At 33.4% G+C, this 21806-nt stretch overlaps 1 protein-coding gene across 1 annotated transcript in view; it reads right to left on the bottom strand.

Moving 5' to 3' along the window:
* Positions 1 to 5055: 5055 nt before the first annotated feature.
* Positions 5056 to 21806, bottom strand: part of LOC149807072 (neo-calmodulin-like) — a 30544-nt gene continuing 13793 nt past the window's right edge. Inside the window, exons 3-6 of the mRNA XM_089933641.1 lie at positions 20160 to 20199; positions 10857 to 11009; positions 10005 to 10250; positions 5056 to 5381 (exon numbers count right to left, since the gene is read on the bottom strand). Coding sequence (XP_089789767.1) covers positions 5338 to 5381; positions 10005 to 10250; positions 10857 to 11009; positions 20160 to 20199 — 483 coding nt within the window. The 3' untranslated portion in view covers positions 5056 to 5337. The remainder of the gene's footprint in view (positions 5382 to 10004; positions 10251 to 10856; positions 11010 to 20159; positions 20200 to 21806) is intronic.

Below are 21806 nucleotides of genomic sequence, written 5' to 3'. Positions count from 1 at the left end.
GACAACGTAATCTGAGGTAAAATTAATGCTTTTGATATGAATCTTGATTTATACATGTTGCCACTAGGCAACATTCTGTCCATGGGACATCCTTGTGTATGTTTGGTTTGCAAAAGGGCGAGGCTTGGATGGTTATAGTTAGTGAATGTATTCTAAAATAGGTATTAATCCCTGCCACTCTAAAGATTACATTATACATCTATTTGTAGTTGTTAGTGCTCGTGCGAGTACTGGTCAGTAGGTGTGGGTGATAGCAACTCGGTGTGGGTGTTGGTCATTAGACATGTGCATTGGTCAGTAGGTGTAAGTGCTGGTCACTAGATATATATACTGGTGAGATAGTGGTGTGATGGTTATTAAAGCTGTGTGTTGGTCTGTAAATGTTGGTTGGTTAGTATGTGTGAATGCTGGTAAGTAGATGTAAGTGCTGGTCAGTAAGTCTGTCAGTAGGTGTGATTAGTCGGTCAGTATGTGTGGGTGAGGGTGAGTTGGTGTGGGTGATGGTCAGTAAAACTGTGTGCCGGTTAGTAGATATGTTTTGATCAGTAGGTATGGGTTGTCTTATTGGTGTGGTACATCATATATTAGTTAAGTGAATAATTATTACAGTGCTGAGAATATATACCTAAGCCTTGTTTTCTTTTGGAACATATATTGAAGTCTGAACCCTGTTACAGTACACATTAGGCAGTACTGCATTAGAAATGAGCTGGCTCAAAACTGTATATTACACAACCTGGTGAAAACGAGCTGTTGTTGACGGTATGTATCGCCCTTACTGCTCAGGCATTAAGCATATGGTTTGCATTTGAGCGTTAATATGATACAGATCTATGTTTTTCCTATTCTTTCCTTTATTTTAGATAGAAGGGATGGCCACATCTGATTTAATTGTGCTATTTCATCGAGTTACTTTTACTTTCTAACAACTACATAACTGTATGCTGCTCAGAGAGAAACTGAAAGATGTATCTCTACAAAAATAAGTGTAATTGTTTGTTTAAACATAAAACAAACACAAGCAAATTTCCTACGAGCGTTAGTTAGAAATAACTTTCGTCTGATAATGATATAAAATTAGATGCTATATTGTTCAAATTGAATTAAGAATGCATATATTCCTTATATTATTAATTAAATAATTATCTTTTATTTATTCAACCCAACTAGATTTTTTTGGTGGGGTTTAACACATGAGAGGCTATACGTGGAGGCCAGTATATCTGGTGGTAAAGTCTTTAATTTGTAAATAGGAACACCAGCGTATAATTAACTATAGGGACATTATAAACCAGAATACATTCTGACAGTAACGCATGATTATATCCATGTAGTAACATGAGAAAATATGTTCTTTATGAAAGCAGATTATAATTATATCGGTTATATATAAACGCACATTATGCTTTGCTTGAATTTAATTCGTTGATGGAGGTTTCTGGAAACTTATAAACGTTGTTCTGAGACACAGACAATCGGACTAACAGAATGAAAGTTGAATTATCATATTTTGGTTAGTGGAGACCATTAGGGACCGACCAATTAATTTTCAGATGGGGAGGGGAGAAAATGCGGGGGGGGGGGGGAGAGGGACGTTGATATTTTCTGAGCCAGGATATTTAATTACCTCAAGAAGATATTTTTTCAACTAATACAATATAATTTGGGTTTGCTGTAAAACAAAGTAAGAATACATGTTTTTTTTTTTTTTTTTTTAAAAAAAAGATTTTTGTGAGCTGGAAGTTGTTTCCCAAAAGTGTTAGAGCCCCACCCCCTCCTCTCACAGTAAAGAACATTAAATGGTTGGTCTGTTACAGGAGGGGTGGTTGACACAGAGCCTTTGATACATTTCTATCTTGATTTTTGATAAATTTGGTAAACAACTATAGAATGAAGTCCATCTGCAACACCTTGAACATTTTCATTCTGACCTACGTATATACTTAATTTTATTGGTTATATTTTCACCCTGTTTAAACCAATAGATCGTGGTTTCAACAATTAAACGTTTTAGTGTATTCTAAAAACGCGTGGTAGATGAAGCGAGAAAATTCATACCAAAAGAATATTTAAACTAGAAAAAAAGAGTTAACTTTAGTTTGAATTGACCAATTTCCACGTACCAAAACTTGTATCTCCTGTGAGAAATAAAATTCATTATTTCAAACAGTTCAAGACAATAAAAATAAAATCCCTATAATTTGAAAACCTGTGTCAATCATGAGAAAGATTCCTTCAAGGGTCTAGTACAATAGAGGCCATCACGAATTTCTACGAATCCAAGATAAGACCTTTTCTTCTTTTAACTGATGAGTGTGGAAACATGTGGAGGCCATATTGGATGTAAAATAGGCACCATTTACATTTAGGATAAGCTAGACGTCATACGAGGTCTGTTTATTTTGTGTGAAAATCACATGCTGGTATGACCATCCATCCAAGAAGAGAAGTAACAAGAATGTAGGTCTTATTTCATTTATGACCACCTAAACAAAACCATAGTTCTAGTACAAAATACTATGTTGATACTCTTCTGTTCAGAAGGAGCAGCGATAACAAGATTTTCAAGATGTCCAAGAGGCACTGTTTCTCACTGAGGACCAACTAGTCCTTGAAATGAATGCGAAGTTCCATGGCAATGGTCGAAATAGTATAGTAGGAGTAACAATAATAAACTTGTAAAAAGGGATGGATGGACAATGGATACGATGTCATCACATAAGCTTTTCTGGCATATGACCAGGATAAGTCAATGGTTTGCTCATATCTTTTTTTTCCCAATCCGTCTTTATCTATAATAGAGAGACAAAAAATTAGCGACTGAGCAATAACTAATTTTATCAGTCCTTATGTCAGCCAAACATAGATTTCTTGACAAAATTCATTCAAAGTTTTGAACATTAATAGTTGAAACACTATAAGATATCTTCTTATTAATTTCTGATATATAGATATATGTGGTAGTTAGCGAACTGTGCTGGGGATTTTGAGCTCTGCTGGTCATGGAGGGTCTTTCACCCGGCATACGGTGTCCGTAAGCACAAGTTTGTTCTCACTATTCCAAGGATGGTTGCCGCCAAACTTTTCAAACGTATTCCTACCAAGTTCAGATTGTTCCTAAATGAAACCTGTGCCCCTCTGTTATTCGCAACCAGATGGTTTAAACACTCCATAGTTATAAAGAAGAGATGGTTTAATCGTGGATTCCCAGAAATTCCTGCTGGCTAGTAGGGCGTCAGTCCCTTCGACAGACTCTTGTTGACGTATGGTACAGAGTATAAATTATAAGAATTGAAAGTTTAATGTTGGGTATTTTTGAGGAATTCGGATTAAATATGCTGCAGTATCTATAAAATGACAACAAAATGTTTCTTGAAAATCCCCTTCGTGGTTCATTAGAAACAATACCTGCTATATAATTACAAACGTTTGATTGAAACTCCATAAGGTGACGTACATTCTTGTTACCCATCCCAAACCAAAGTTTGTTAATTTTCATAATTTTCCTTTTCTTTGACAAAAACATGTTGCATTAGGACTGGTAATTCTTGCCATTTTATAATTCATAGTATGCTTTAATATAATTCTAAAATGACAAAAGTTATGTAGTATAATGGAGAAAATGTTTAAAATATCAAATTACTCATCCCTCATGCTTTACTAATCATAATACTTAACATACAAACCTCAAATTACCCATCAATCATACCTTATCAATCATCATACTCAACATACAAACCTCAAACTACTCATCCATCATGCAGTAAAAATCATTATATCCGACCTACAAACCTCAAATTACCCATCATTCATACCTTATCAATCATCATACTCAACATACAAACCTCAAATTACCCATCATTCATACCTTATCAATCATCATACTCAACATACAAACCTCAAACTACTCATCCATCATGAAGTAAAAATCATTATATCCGACCAACAAATCTCAAATTACCCATCCTATTTGCCTTATCAAACATTATACTCATCACACAAACCTCAAATTACCCATTCTTCATGTTTTAATGATCATTATACCTAACATATAAACATCAAATTATTCATCCGTCATGCCGTAATAATCATTATATCTGACCTACAAATCTCAAATTACCCATCCTTGTGTTGCCTTATCAATCATTATACTCAACATACAAAACCTCAAATTACACATCCAACATGCCTTATCATTATACTCGACATACAAACCTCAAATTACTCATCCGTTTTTGCCTTATCAATCATTATACTCAACATACAAACCTCAAATTACACATCCAACATGCCTTATCATTATACTCGACATACAAACCTCAAATTACTCATCCTTTTTTGCCTTATCAATCATTATACTCAACAAACAAACCTCAAATTATACATCCAACATGCCTTATCAATCATTATACTCGACATACAAACCTCAAATTACTCATCCATCATGCCTTAATGATCATTTTCTTTGACACACAAACCTCAAATTACGAATCCATCGTGCCTTAATATTCATTATACTTAATATATAAACACACAAGTTTACAAATAAAAATAAGCATTCCTTCAAGATGAAAAAAATTTTTCTTTTTATATTGATAGCTCTTATGAGTCTTGTGTAAAAAGCAGTAGATTTAATATTTACAAGCATGAATTGCACTATTTATTAACATCAATGATAGTTCAAACTCAACTAAAATTTATTTATTATTCTCTTTATTAAACGATCTCACATACTAAAGACTGATATGTATTATTATTTATGAAAGGAACATACCGATGGATTTTTTTGGTATAAAAAAGCATTTTCCTTGTGGTTCCTGAAAATGTTTTGTTAGACATCCCAATATTTTATTTTCTTGTAGTACGTCTGCTCTCGATATTCATATAAAAGCGACTGCATCAGTCAGTACATGCCTATATCCAGGGTTTAAAAGGACTTATAGGAGATTTTTCTACATTTGTACCTGAGGTATTTGTCAGTTATTTATCGTAATGGAAATGTTTAGAATCTGCTTCAAATACAAATCAGACTATTTTGAAATGATGTAAAGAAAGCAATATATAATATTTTATTGTTCGAAACAGAAAAGAACTTAGAATAAATATAAAACTGCGCAGCATTGTTATAAATGTATGTAAAATTGGAGAATGCATATGTCAGACTAACATCTGAAATCAATGTACACATATTGATGTAGCTAGTATTTTCTAATACAATTTATACAGCACAATAGAAAATATGCGTTCATAGTTCAGCGTTTGAAAGGAATGAGATGCTTGAGATTTAAGTCATGGTCGACCATCAGATTTAAATTGTTCCATCTAAGTCTCAGCACGTCACTCTAATGTCATCATTTCCGACGTAACAATGGAAATCCAGTCTGGAAAACAATCAAGCATAAAAGTTGCAAGAATAGAATTGGAACTTTAGACAAATATCTAAGAGGACGCGATAGAAATATTGCATGAAATGTCAAACCAAATGGAAATGACTTCTTTTCATCACGCTTATAACTGCACACAAATCTGAAGGTCTGTGCTATGAAAGAACGAATATAAAATTAGTTGAATGATATATCGGCTGACCAGCACATAATCCAAAAACGTCGCTTATCCATATTAGCAAGCAATGTATCTAATAACAACTACAATTTTACTTTTTGGGACAAGTGATTAATTTGAACCGGTGCGTGGAATTGGATAACCATACAGGCAACATTGTCTAGAAAACTCAGCTATAAGCAACAAAATGTCTGGTTTGCTTTGCGAAAGCACTGATGACCGCTGTATATATCTAAACTACAGAGAGAGAGAGAGAGAGAGAGAGAGAGAGAGAGAGAGAGAGAGAGAGACATAGAGAGTACAGTGTAGACTTCACTCGGTAACACATACAATGACCACAAATATTTAATTACACGATAAACGATTTAACTGCCGTATTCCTAGGAGAATACATTGATGCGAATTAAAACCATTTCATCCAATCGGCAAAGCAAAAAAATAGTTGTTTATTACCACATTTATTAACGTGAAAGCATCTCAAGGTCTACCTGTTTTTCGTGTCTCTGACTACATCTTGAGACGTCATGTCAAATTATTACTCGTAGTCATGCACTATTTATAGACTGGGAAACCCATCTACACTTCTTTTCAACGCGATTGTCAGACTTTTAACAATGAATACAATCTTAATTTCAAGCTTTTAGACATGTTGAATCAGACAGAAAAAATAAATTCAACGGAAAGTATATGACAACCGAAAAAACAGTGCTCTTCGATGCGTCAACCCTTTCTTCGAGTTGGCGGATCGAACAAATATATAGGTGTTTTGTCCTAGCGACATCTATTGGATTTCATGAGTTGCCTCCCTTAGTATGTAATGCCAAATAACCATTAGCTTTGTGCATTGTACATTGGCCGAAAATGGTAGGGCTATTGGCCTAAAAAGGATACTTTTGGACGTTTAACATCGAAAGTTTGACTATGAACCAGAGGGAAGCCATTACAGGTGTATTTGAGTGAAAAGTATTTGTGTAAACACGGAACGGCACTGGAAAATTGCTTATTCATGTTTAGTGCTACCATTGTCTCGATCATATAGGAAATGTGTTCACATTTGAACAACTTAATTTTGATTGGATGCGGTGGCTTGCCGCCGCATCCAATGAAATTCACAGACCCGAACCGCAGAAATATCTGCTCGATACGCCAAGGCGTAGATACTGTTATAACATCGGAACCTTGACTAGCGACGGCGCTGAGCGTGCAATGAATGAATTACTACATTTTTCAAAATGTAACAAAAATATTCGGCTCTTTTTTTAAAAATTTACCTCTGAAGTCCAGGAAGAGAAAATTACCAAGAGGAGCTAGCATTTTTTGTATATGTTCACATATGAAGTTAGGCCAAGCTGTATAATCTATAACCCATGTTAAACACATCAATCATACATCAAAATAAAGAGAATTAAAAGTTCCTTGAATAATACGTAATTATAGAAGTCTTTTTTAAAAAGCCTATATAAACATTGAGGAAAACCGTGGCAATTGTTTATCTTCAAAAAAGCTAATCCATGCAAAATACGAAATTATAGAGAACAACCAATAATTATTCTGCACCATCGCCGCTAAGTAAACACATCTCCTATCTGGCGATTTACTATTCAATTTCGGTTATTATCCCCATGGCGACCAATTCGGCGAAAAGGTATATATATCGATATCGAGCATCTACAAAAATAGGTCCCAACAATTGGCCCCTCTACTTTGTTTTGTCGTGATGGCATGCTATGGTCAGTCTAATATATGTCCTGACTATATTTATAACAAAGTAAAAAGTTTCGCAAAAATGTGTTAACATGCGCTTTTGCAAAACGAAAAAGTGTCCATACTAAATGGAGCACTTTCTTGTCAGATCTTTATTTTTCGAGGTGCACTGGTTTTTGTACGTTGCCAAGCTCTATAAGTTTCGGAGCTAAGTAAATCTGATATGTAGTTCACAATCCTATAATGCCTAAACGAAAATGATCTGTTCTGAAGAAGAAAAAAAAAAAAACACCAGAAATTACGAAGTTTAAATTATAATAGATTTTTCGTTATGTCTTGCGCCATTTGTAGTTTTCTTGATCATCATTTTTAATGTCAAAGACGCGGTCTCTTCTGCACTGACAATCACCAATATAAATTAAGAAAAAGCAATTTAATATTCTATTATTCTACCAAAATATGCATATTAATCACCTCAGTCAAATGGAGGGTCTCCTCTAAGGACCATGATGTGCAAACTATCATAATAAAATAGTTGGAGCAAGTTATGGATGCAATGTGCAGAAAAAATATTGTGAACATAGTTTATAATCTATAAAATATGGCTAAAGCGAAAATTTATTTTGTTTTTATGGTTTTAAGGAACCTTCGTTTAGTAAACCTTTATGCGGAAGTAGGAGAAATAGTAAGTCTCCCCTAAAAATGTACTACAACATCCTATAGCTACAAGAAAGGACTAAGACTACAATGGACCTGCGTGTATGCATGTAGGAGCTGAGAACTGATTTACTGCAATGACGTCACATTGAGATACTTTGGAGTAATTATTCTGTGAATCTTGGTTTGTAGGAATCTAAATAACATCAAAGTCAAAGGCATTCCACATAATCCTTTCTTACTAATAAGAGACTGAATTTGTAATAATATGAATCTGTTTCATTTAAATTCTAACAAAATGCTAGCCAAACATATATCAAGGGATATTACAATTTTTACATCTCAGAGTAATCCTAGAATGATTACCTCCCCTGCAACTAGTCTGTTCCACAAGAAATGGGAGTCTTTCACAAAGTACGGCGAAATCTCGGACAACATGAAATCACCTTATCAGTAATATAAATGAATACAAGGAGTGCAAGCGTACCACAACCCTCCGCACGATTCGACTTTTCTCACGCGTCTTTTATCGTTTCAGAATCGCAAGAAGTCTGAAAAACTACACATATACATTCAAAAGACAGTGACGTACGCATAAGTCTATCATGTCATGAATCCAATCCACCAAATTAACCTTTATTTTGACCATTACGGTCACAAACCCTTTCTGTTAGAATCCATTGTTTTTCATTGATTTTCTAGAGGTTGCCTGGTAAGATTATCTGTTGTTTGTACTGATATTTGTTTCGTAACAGAAAATAATAGTGGAGAAGAAAATATGATACTTATATGAGAGATGTACTATTTATTATGATGATGAAAATGATGGAGAGAAGAAGGGGAAAAAACAATAGGAAAGGAGAATATATTACCGATAAGGTGATTTCATGTTGTCAGAGATTTACCATACTTTATTGATAAAACGTCAGACTCCTGTGGTATGTGTCACGTACATGTGTAATTAGTGTCAAGGCAGTTTGAAGGCTGTTTGTTATATAGTTTGTGTATTGTACACCTTTCATTTATAAAATGAATATAAATGCAAGGATCATAAGAGCAGTTGGCCATTTTTGCAATGTCATACGTTTACAAAGAGACGCTGGATAGCGATGCTAATGCACGATATTTACAGAAACTTAAAAGTTGTGGAACACCTGGTAAGTTTGTTTTTTAACAAATATTTTGTTGAAGTAATTGAACACCTTTTTCTGCAACCTATTTTTCTTTAATTAAACTATGTCAAAATCTGAAATTTTCAGTCGGTATTACTTGTGATCCTAATTATTTTTTGAAAGTTTTCATTAATTTATATTTTTCCATAATTATTATTCTTTATTTGTCCTATTAAATCTTGATTAATAAGTACTAAAAGTTGCATATTTTTCAACCTATGTACATTTATCCACACTGCGTTTATAACATAAATTGCAAATCTTAGGCATATTTTAAAATGTTGTATAAATGTCACCCACACGTTCCTAAAGTCACTAGAACAATGGCGGTCGTTTTCACCTCGGTGGTCGTAACTATGCACTGAAAATGCCCGGATGTGAAGAAGTGCCCGGATTCCCGACCCATCCCATATAGACCTACAAGCTGCTCTCCGCCTTTTGGTTTTTGTTAAAAGAATTATCTGGCATATGTTCTTACATTAATGCTACAAGTAATGTCAGTTAAATGAAACATTAGTCGGAGAAGAACTTGTTGGTCATTCGCATTACATATAATCATTTCAGTGTAAAATTCTCTTAAAAAGTAACTTCTAACAGATTTTTTAAAAAATGAATTTGTCAATTTTGTTCCAAATTTTGATCAAAATCAAACTTTAAAAATATGCATGTTTCAAATTATTGAGCACAATATTAGTATTGCTTAAAATAATGGACCACAAACCGCAGTATCTCTCCGGTTATGCCTGCCCATTTGATACGGTGTCATGTCAAGCCTATAAAGCCATCGGTACTCGGAGTATCGTTTTCTACGAGATCAAATATTGTTGCAAACATTAATAAACGATATCAGTGCAAATAATAAACTTTAAAATTATGGTAAGGAAAAGAGGAAGATAATTTTGATCTCACCTTTGTAAAAGAATTTATCTTCAGTTTTGCTTCCACATTCAGTCCACATTTCTTCTATCTCTGCCTCGGTCAGCTTGTTGTCACCGTAGTCCTCCAGTGTTCTTAGCTGCTGTCTGGTCAAGTAACCTTTTCTTTCTGGATCAAGGTCGTCAAACGCCTTGTAAAAGTCCGGTCCAGAAACAAAAGCGTCCTTCGGAGGGTGTTCCATCATTTGTACAAATTCATCCAAATCCAAGCATTCATTACCTGTAAACAAATTAACTTTTATAGCTATTAGAACTCTCTCTCTCTCTCTCTCTCTCTCATACCTCTCTCTCTGTCTCTCTCTGTCTGTCTGTCTGTCTCTCTCTCCAGAGAGTAATACAGTTAAAAATATGTGCGGTTTTCTTTGAACACCACCAGCATCTTTGTTACCATGAGTTTCCTTAACACTACAATTGATAACATTGTTTGGAATTGCGATGACACCGAATGAACTGCTCGGTAGTCATCGCATGGCATTGCTCTCAAATACCAGAGAATGAAATAAATAAAAATGACGTTGTAGAGAAAATTTTCACACTGTATAAAATCATCGATAGCAGTCTGAGTGAAGATGGATACCCGGTTGACTGAGGACATCATGCATTAAGTGCCATGAAAAACGCTCGCGGTAGCTGTAGAAAACCACACATACTTCAGACGCATTTAACATTAGATTCAAGGTAAAACTAGGTTAATTGAGCCAGTCAGTTATTATTATAGTCAAAGGTAAACTTGAAATTGGGAATCTTGGTTTATAGAACATTACGTCATTCGATGTAAGCGGCTGATCGCATGTAATTGTTACATGTAATCTCCTGTGTACAGCACCTTGATCGGTGAACAGATGTTTGATAAGCACGACCAGGGTTCTAGTGGGACAGTACCCCTCCCCCTGCAAGACCTTCTCTATATCATCTGAGGCTATAGCTCCATCTCTGTCGTCCGATCCGTAGTATTCCCTCCATTTCTCCCGCCACTTCACTGCACAAAAATAAAATAAAATAATATTTTATATATGTAAATTTGTATCCAGTAGGCAGAGCCTGATAGTTTTCTCAGCTATTCATTCTCCTGGTGGTTCCCCAAAGCACTACCTCCCTCATTCCCAGAAAACAAATTCTTCGCGCGGACCTAGTTCTGAATAATACATGGAAACTCCAAAACAAGGTAGACTTTGTCATAGGATGTGGTATGGTGCATCTACCAACAAACCACACTATGACGTACTGTTTTTTTTTATCTGTTCTAAAAGATTTATCTATATAATAGGGTTTCACGACACGTCAGCACAATAATTAATATATTGGTGTTTATTAAACGTTCAATCAATCCATATGCACCCAATCGTGAATTACTACCAGAAAAAATGTCAAGATATCAAAACATTCTATAAAAAGATAGCTTAAATAAAATATAAAATTCTTAAAAGAACGTGCACGAGTTGTGTGACATAAGGCACGAAACGATGGTATGGATCACGAACAAAATGAAAAAAATGCTAATACAAATTGGAAATTTTAATGGACATATATTTGGGGATATGACATAATGTACTGAAGTTCTCCATATATCTCCCATAATAGATGCGTCATTAGTAAGGGAAACGTAACTTCTGACTCACTTAACCAGTTCTTTCCAAATTAAATCCATTAAATAGTTCTCTTTACTATAAACCAGTTTCAACTTAGCTGTGACCATCCTCCATTTTATAAAAAATGTTTGGGAAAAAAGTCATTGGTTAACCTTGGCTTGTTTAATCGGAGTATCATAGCTTTAACCGCTTTTGTCCACAACCCAAATTTTACAATAAAATATTCCACGCTCTTTAATACTCCAAATTTTATGAGAAGCCCTAACTCAGTGGTCGTCAATTTTTTTTGAGAAAAACCTGGTTCAATGGATCCAACGTTTAAGGGTGTAATTCTTAGTTCAGTGTGCATACAATCTTTATGAAAATAAACTGATTCAATGGTCGCATAAATTTTATGAGAGAAACTTGGCTCAGTGGTATCATTTTTATGAGAGAAACCTGGCCCTGTGTTAGTCAGAATTTTACGAGCGTAACTCCTGGCTTTGTGATCGTCAGGTTTTGTGATCGCAGCTGCTGACTCACTGCTCGTCAAAATAATTCTTATAACAACAGAGTCACTGGTCTAGGCCACTCACACACCAGCAACACATAATATAAATCCAAGGCCCGTCACTTCAAATCTATAAATACTTTGAACATATTCACGGTAATTAGGATAAACAATGAAGTACAAAGTCCCAACAAGACCTAACGTAAGCCATGAAAAATATATTCTTCTTTTCCATTTAATACAAAAACAAACAATTATTCGCTATTCTTTGCACAAACATATCGGATAAAAGGACATGACTTCTCACCAGATTAGTTTAATTTCAAATTCGCCATGAAAAATTGTTGCAAAAGCGCTAACCCAAGATCTGAAAGCCTCTTCCCGTGGAAAGTACATAGGAAAGAAACAAGCTAACACCTACAAGGAGAGGTCATCACATACATTTTGCAGATGTAGTTTTTCATAATTTCTTTTATCAAAATTCTGTGCTAATTTCGTCTCCATCTTAAATTAGCAGTACGGCATTTATTTGTTTTGTTTTTATTTCTGATCTAAGCTTTTCTTTATCACTGACTGGGTATTTTTTTGTGCTTTTTATGCGGCTAGCTTTCGGCACTAAGATCGGAAACCAGCGATATGTTCAAAATATGTTATCACCTTTGGATTAGAAGTCTAAAGCACGGTGCGATTGTCTGATCTCACTAAGTAATGCTATAATTTCTAGCATTTATAAAGACTGAATACTCTTCCCGGCTGTTAGCTAGCTCGGACATTTTTTTTTTTTAAAATTTGTAATATCTACAGCGAAGTAGTCTCAGCAAAACAACTCTATTAAGCATTCCTGGCATCATGTCCCCTCTGTTGTTATAAAATATCATCTCGTACAAACTCTTACATTAATTCATGCTTTATTTTATCACCCAGAGAAAAAGCGACGTAGATTGAATTTCGAGTCCAGACATTCAAGAGATCAATTATCGTCATAAATTTATCCAGGTTTAAATATATATTTAGTGTACTCTAATCTTGGTGGGCCCCTGGAATAACCCTGTCCAGTATACATATTTTTCACATGACGTCTCGTAAACAAGTCATAAGTATTGTCGGATCAGGTGTAAATACATCACACAGACTGAAGTCGAGCGATGTAGTCACCAGCATTGTTACCTATGAATATTTTAAGCTAAGACCAGTCCATACAAGACATTAAATTTCTTCGTAAATTTATAAAATTTAAATGAAATAAGTAAATGGGTAAATACATTGCAAATCCATATTGGTGGGTTCAGTCAATCATACCTTCGATCTATACAGACAGCTCGCAAACTGAAACAAACCGGGAAGGAAATATATTTAAAGGCATGAATAAACTTTTATTCTGCTGTCCTACAAGGAATACCTATGTAATGCCCAAATATAAAATAGGTGAGGAATTTGGGGTTCTTTTTAAACCAGAATAAAAACTGTTGGTGTACAACGAATATGAAACCGTCAAAAACCTTCAGGTAGATCATCATCAACTGTATTGAACTATGATCATTTAAAGTTTCATTAATATCACAAATTGAAATATACTATATACTTCCATATCTATGTTTATTTTAGGCAAGACATTATTTATTACTGATTTATCTGTATCAATTATTTCACTTAAATGTAAAATCGTTTCATCTATTCATTATAAATTTTCTTTTTAATTTCATGTTTTTCTTTCTAATTTCTCTATTTCTGTTGTTATACTTCTTCCATATCATTAAAAATTTCTTCTGCGTTGTTTCCTCTTTCTATGTAATTCGTCAATACTTCCTGATACCACACGATCATGATTAGGAAGTTCTTTATAAAAATGGTTTCTATTACATCCAGGCCCGGCCCTAGGGCAAGGCGAACAAGGCAACTCTTGGGCCCCGCGCTTTCAGGAAATCAACTCCGCAATGCAGTTTGTTTGATTGGGGCCCAGCTCATCATTTTTTTATGCCTTGGGCCCCGCACATCCTGATTACATTAGACTTTTCATCTCTGAGAATTCGAAAAGCTATCTACCTTTTGAGCGCTTTTTTTATTACTACTTCCATATCTATGCTTATTTTAGGCAATGTTTTATTTATTACTGATTTATTTGTATCAATTATTTCACTTAACTGTAAAGTCAATACTTCCTTATACCACACGATCATTATTATAAAGTTTTTATAAATGTAATCATATTTTCGCTCACCTTATTCTTTACGTTCTCTATCTTTCTATTGACTTTTTCAAAGTCATTCTTTCTCTGTAATTGCGAAACACTATTTTTGACTCTTTCTTCAAACTTTTTCAACCAACTTATATAAACTCATTATCTAACTTTTGAATATCTCCATCGTTCTCTTTCTTCTTGTGTTTCATTTTTTCTGCAGCTTGAATTGTGATTTTAAGGTACTACAGTTTTCAAAGGACATAGGCCATACACTTGATTAAACTCTAACAGTTCGCAATACTTGTAAAGCAGTTGGCAAAGTGATTAATCTCTTGGCAAAGAAATCTTGAGCATCTGAAATTTACATTTTTGCAATTTTGAATCTTTAGTAGATTTTTCTACGATACTCTGCTCCACATCTTGTCTTTTTTTATTACGTTCTTATCTCTATATTTTGCTATCCCCGAAACGCGTACGTATTCGGGCGTCAACACGTATAAAAACCTTCATCAGCTACATCAGATTTATCTATGAGATCTTCTAGATTTGTAATGGGATTGTTGTTCTACATCAGATTTGTCCATGAGATCTGCTAGATTTGTAATGAGATTGTTGTTCAACGTCAGATTTATCTATGAGATCTGCTAGATTTGTAATGAGATTGCTGTTCTACATCAGATTTATCTATGAGATCTTCTAGATTTGTAATGATATTGTTGTTCTACATCAGATTTATCTATGAGATCTTCTATATTTGTAATGGGAATGTTGTTCTACATCAGATGTGTCCATGAGATCTGCTAGATTTGTAATGAGATTGCTGTTCTACATCAGATTTATCTATGAGATCTGCTAGATTTGTAATGAAATTGCTGTTCTACATCAGATTTATCAATGAGATCTGCTAGATTTGTAATGAGATTTTTGTTCTACATCAGATTTATCTATGAGATCTGCTAGATTTGTAATGAGATTATTTTTCAAGGTTCAGATTTATCTATGAGATCTGCTAGATTTGTAATGAGATTGTTGTTCTACATCAGATTTATCAATGAGATCTGCTAGATTTGTAATGAGATTGTTGTTCTACGTCAGATTTATCTATGAGATCAAGATTTGTAATGAGATTGTTGTTCAAGGTTCAGATTTATCAATGAGATCTGCAAGATTTGAAATGAGATTGTTGTTCTACATCAGATTTATCTATGAGATCTGCTAGATTTGCAATGAGATTGCTGTTCTACATCAGATTTATCTATGAGATCTGCTAGATTTGTAATGAGATTGCTGTTCTACATCAGATTTATCAATGAGATCTGCTAGATTTGCAGTGAGATTGCTGTTCTACATTAGATTTATCAATGAGATCTGCTAGATTTGTAATGAGATTGCTGTTCTACATCAGATTTATCTATGAGATCTTCTAGATTTGTAATGATATTGTTGTTCTACATCAGATTTATCTATGAGATCTTCTATATTTGTAATGGGATTGTTGTTCTACATCAGATGTGTCCATGAGATCTGCTAGATTTGTAATGAGATTGCTGTTCTACATCAGATTTATCTATGAGATCTGCTAGATTTGTAATGAGATTGCTGTTCTACATCAGATTTATCAATGAGATCTGCTAGATTTGTAATAAGACTTTTGTTCTACATCAGATTTATCTATGAGATCTGCTAGATTTGTAATGAGATTGCTGTTCTACATCAGATTTATCAATGAGATCTGCTAGATTTGTAATAAGATTTTTGTTCTACATCAAATTTATCTTTGAGATCTGCTAGATTTGTAATGAGCTTGTTGTTCTACGTCAGATTTATCTATGAGATCAAGATTTGTAATGAGATTGTTGTTCAAGGTTCAGATTTGTCAATGAGATCTGCTAGATTTGTAATGAGATTGCTGTTCTACATCAGATTTATCAATGAGATCTGCTAGATTTGTAATAAGATTTTTGTTCTACATCAGATTTATCTATGAGATCTGCTAGATTTGTAATGAGATTGCTGTTCTACATCAGATTTATCAATGAGATCTGCTAGATTTGTAATAAGATTTTTGTTCTACATCAAATTTATCTTTGAGATCTGCTAGATTTGTAATGAGCTTGTTGTTCTACGTCAGATTTATCTATGAGATCAAGATTTGTAATGAGATTGTTGTTCAAGGTTCAGATTTATCAATGAGATCTGCTAGATTTGTAACGATATTGTTGTTCAAAGTTAAATTATTGTTTAGTGATTGACGTAGTGTTTTATCTTTTTTATCTTTCCTTTAAAATTCAAAGTCAAAATCACCAGGACCTCCTAAAGATATGTATATCATTCTTTTAACGCTAATTTGCAAATAGATCGTTTTATTTTAAAGATGTCTGTTATTGCCATTGTTGTCTATTATTTCCAGTCGTCATCTTTAATTTTGATATTAAATATGTTTGCAGTATACTTCTTTGTCATTTATCACATGGACTATTAACATCGTCGGAGATGAAATCAACATGAAAAACAATGTTAATAGACAGGAACTTTAACGCAGCAGATTTGCAGCCGTCACAGAAATTCTTTATATTGTTAGTTTATCAAGGAAATTGTGTTTCTAGGTTTTAAAATCTACAAACCGTGTCTGATTCGGTAGATGAATTTATAGATACCATACCATTAAATCAACGTAATGTAGAATTGTAGTTGGTTATATCAAGTATAGTTATTACTCTGAGTTATTGACTTTACAATTATGTTCTGACATTAAATATCGATGCTATGATTTCATTGTCTCCACTAGCAGTTGTTACTTTTTAATGGACAGATATTGATGTTGTGTTGGTTTGATTATATATATATATATATATATATATATATATATATATATATATATATATATATATATATATATATATATATATATATGAATATATAATTTATATTAATCTCAAATGCTACAGTTCCCAACAACAAAATCTATTCTTCTCTCTAACACTACGGTAAATAATGTTAATTACTTTGTTACTTTTGCTTACCATTTCTAAACATACATTTTATTATTTTACTTATTACTGCACTTATATTTAATCCGTTAATTAGCTAGTTACTCCGTTAATCTACAGAAATTCTGGAAATGAATTTACTTGATTTGACTCTTTGGAGATATGCTTGTAGTGTCCTCTGTCACTTGTTCTTTTCTTCAGGTGTTTTTGTTTGTAAATATAATTCTATAACAACAACTAATCAAGTAATAAATGTAGCAGACAAATGTAATATCATTTTAGTCATTTTTTGTCTTTGTTCTCTCATTAGCCATAATATTGTTCATTTTTTATTTGCTTTTTTAAAATTCACGCGAAAGTTTCCCAACATGGTTATCCAGCATTTCTGTGGGCGCGTCTTTTATCTTTTGTTCAGTTACTTTCTCCTGCGATTTAGGAACCTTAAATTTTCTACATCTATTTTCACCACCTTCCATTTATTTTGCAACGAAATTTAAGTTTATATAACTAGTTATATGTTCAATTTACTATATTCATTTCATAAGTTCTGTTTGTAGGCTTGTGTTATTCAGCCAACATATATAATGCTTACGTCAATATATCCTTAGATTTTGCAAAGCCTAATTTTGTAATAAGTGTTTATTTTTTTGTTTGTATTTTGTTTTTAAATTCGTTTAAATAGTGTACAACGAGGAAAGGTGGTTATAGTTACGCGATTGAAGAGCCAGCTAAAGACCCGAACCCGATCCTTCTGACGATCATCATTCAATATTACTCCTGATTCATATTCCCAAATCACGTAAAGCACCTGACCCCAAACCCCCTTCATCAATAGTTCAACAGTCAGTTATTGATCAAACACAGTTTTATGTCGAGTGAAGATGAGTACAAGTTACAGAAACCTCAAATTAAACTTACAACTAAAACATTGTATTATGAAGTAAGTGTTAATATTGTTATTCTACTTTCTATGAAATTACCCCCTCCCCCGAAAAAAGGTTATCATTTAACACTAAATAATGATAATAGAAGTACTTTTTCTTAATCACTAGGCTGGTAAAAGAAAAAAAAAAGAATAGACTAAGCGAGAAATGATTTCACTATTAGATATGACTACATTTTACTAAAACAAATGACCTAGAAAGCTCTATGACCTGAATATGGAATGTTTATAGATTGTTTACTGATGACGAAAGAGATAATTAGGTGCTTATGTCCGTGCTACTAATGCCGTAAATTCAAAAAGTATTAGCAATGAAAACGAATCTTGACGATGATGGCGAGAACAAAAAAACGAACGAAACATGATACTGATAAAAGAAAAAAAACCAGATAACAAAGCTAAAATAAATGAGATGTTACATCGTGACAAATAAGATCACAATAAACTGACCATTAGACAGATGTACATAGAAAATTACTAACTCTGAGTCAAAATAAAAATAAAAAGTATAATGAGGTGAGTGGTCAGTAAGGCTGGTCATACAAGTGTGCAACAATGGCCATTGTTTTTGTAGCTATTCGTGTTATGGCATCAACTATTTGCGAAAAATATTAAATGTTGTCAAAGGATTAACAAGCGGTATTGGTGGTGGTAGCAGTGATGTCAGCAGCAGTAGTTGTGGCTGGTTCATTGATAGATTTAGAAAAAGTATATAAAATGTTGATAACTATTTAGTTTGGGTATAAAAAGCAAAAGCTGCGTTGACTGACATATTTAGTTGCGTAATAAGATGTCTTTTACCCTCAGCCGAAAAAAAACCGATTTCCCTTAAATCGAAAATGCCATTTTGTTGATTCTTACATCAATTAGCTTGACCTTTGCAATTGTTAAAAATTTATTTGCAGTAAGAATAATTAGAGATTAATTAATCTATTGATTATCTAGTTGATCTATTATTATGTTAATTTATTATTTTGGGAAAAAGTAAACTGAACCAGCTCCTGTAGCTATAAAGCAGTACGTTTTTCTTTTTAATAAAAAAAATCCGGATTCCATATATTTTATAGTAGTTAATTATATAGTGACTAAAATTGGGAGATAAAGGCGAGATTTTTTCGTCTGTGTTTTACAGCATGCGGGTGGCCCAAGGTTTGTGGCTTCTATATTGACAACCACTAATCCATGAGTTACGCTCATAAATATATGAATATTGCTGAGCCACGGTTATGCATATAAAGCATTTAATGACCACTGAGTAGGGATTATTCGTATATTTTGGGTGGGGGATTAAACCTGTCAGAACCCACTAGTACAGGTTAAGGGAGCCAATGTACTCTATGTTATTTTTAGAACTAAAATCATAGCTGATGGACACGTTTAGGTTGAAACTGGTTTCAAGCGGATGAGAACTAGTTAAGAGGTTTAAACCAGAAAGAACTGGTTAAGTAGATCAGAAGTTACATGTTCCATACTACTTGCATCGTAGTCTCGTTCAACAAAAACATGCAATTAACAAAACACCTTAAATATCATATGAAAGGTTTCTGAATTTAATTTAAAATCTAAATTAGCAGATGTTATTAGGAAACAAGCAACACGAATAAGACCATCCTCGGCTACAGTACAGTGAAATACACGGAGAAGACACGCATCTTTAAAAATAATCTGACTTGTCGAAAAAACCTCACAGTTTTAACAAGAACCATGATAATCTGGAACTTTTTCCTTAATATTCTCAAAAAAAAATAAAAAAAAATAAAATAAAATAAAATAAAAAAATAAAAATCGGAGCAAGTGAAACAAGCTTTTTTTCTGCTGGACAAGAGTTAAAGTAGCCATGAAATGGGGGATTATACCCCATTTCTGCTCCTCCCCCCCAAAAAAACAAAACTAAACTACCACCGATGATTGAGATAATGCCTTCTACTCAATACTTACCACGTAAACGTTCAAGTTCTTCCTCTTCCTCCTCTGTACCCTGTTTGTAAAGAAATACCACTCTCGAATATCAAAAATACGGACAGAGTTTGACAGGAGATATATTTTATAACAGAATTGATAAAATTTATGTGACGGTATAGATGATTTCATGAGATGGAGTGATAGAATTTGTATAACGCTATTACAGTGTTGCTAATTTCATGAGATGGAGTGATAAAATGTGTGACGTTGTTACAGTAAAAGCTAACATCGTGAGATGGAGTGATAAAATGTGTGACGTTGTTACAATATAGCCAATTTCATGAGACGGAGTGATAAAATATGTGACGTTGTTCCAGTATAGAAAATATCATGAGATGGAGTGATAAAATGTGTGAACGTGTTACAGTATAGATAACATCATGAGATGGAGTGATAAAATGTGTGATGTTGTTACAGTATAGATAATTTCATGAGATGGAGCGATAAAATGTGTGACGTTATTACAGTATAGCTAATTTCATGAGATGGAGTGATAAAATGTGTGACGTTGTTACAGTACACCTGATTTCATGAGATGAAGCGATAAAATGTGTGACATTGTTACAGTAAAAGCTTGCATCATGAGATGGAGTGATAAAATGTGTGACGTTGTTACAGCATAGCTAATTTCATGAGATGGAGTAATAAAATGTGTGACGTTGTTACAACATAGCTAATTTCATGAGATAGAGTGATAAAATGTGTGACGTTGTTACAGCACAGCTAATTTCATGAGATGGAGTAATAAAATGTGTGACGTTGTTACAGCATAGCTAATTTCATGAGATGGAGTAATAAAATGTGTGACGTTGTTACAGCATAGCTGACTTCATGAGATGGAGTAATAAAATGTGTGACGTTTTTACAGTATAGCAAATTTCTTGCAAAGCTGTGCATACCTATTATTTATCAGAATTTGTATGGTTTCATTTTTAAAAAATTAAAATATAACTTATTCTGTGTTTGCACCCGTTAAATTTATATCGCATAAGTATAATTATCTAAGAAGAATAAAACAAGTACTTTTTAAATCTATAATTAATAATTTAATTATGTTTAGGAAAACTAGCATTAAAATTACAATAGATGCATAAACAAATTCATACAATGTTGCCTGAGTGATTGAGGGGAATATTTTACGTCCTTTACTCCGCGTGAACGTGTATCATCAGTTGGACGGATCAAATATTTTGTACGGGTGTCACTGATAAACCAGTAAATTTTAATTGTATCAGATCCATGTAAAACGATCATTTCTCTTAACCCCTTGAAAAGAGGGAAATAACAATGACATCGAAAAAGCCGTTACAGGCACACTGACAGGGGATATATTTGCGTCCGCTATTACCTTTGTTCACAAATTAGTGTGACTTGTTTCATGTTACTTCATTGATGTCATATCATTTTGCAGGTGTTCTAAAGCCAGTAATTTGCGAGGCCAGTTTTATTCTCGTTAGCAGGTCAAAATTTAAATAAATGGAAGGGCATATTTTGTTGTTATTTATATTGTCAAACCTAATAAAGACATAATAAGTATTTTATTACATTTTCAACTCTTCGTAATGTTAGAATATTTGTTAATAACCTTCAATTATAAAAATTGTATTCAAAATAATTAAATTT

Source organism: Sinohyriopsis cumingii, chromosome 1 (genome assembly GCF_028554795.1).
Source record: "Sinohyriopsis cumingii isolate HCF-2022 chromosome 1, ASM2855479v2, whole genome shotgun sequence".
NCBI classification, from domain to species: domain Eukaryota; kingdom Metazoa; phylum Mollusca; class Bivalvia; order Unionida; family Unionidae; genus Sinohyriopsis; species Sinohyriopsis cumingii.
This window is presented reverse-complemented; position numbering and strand designations above follow the sequence as displayed.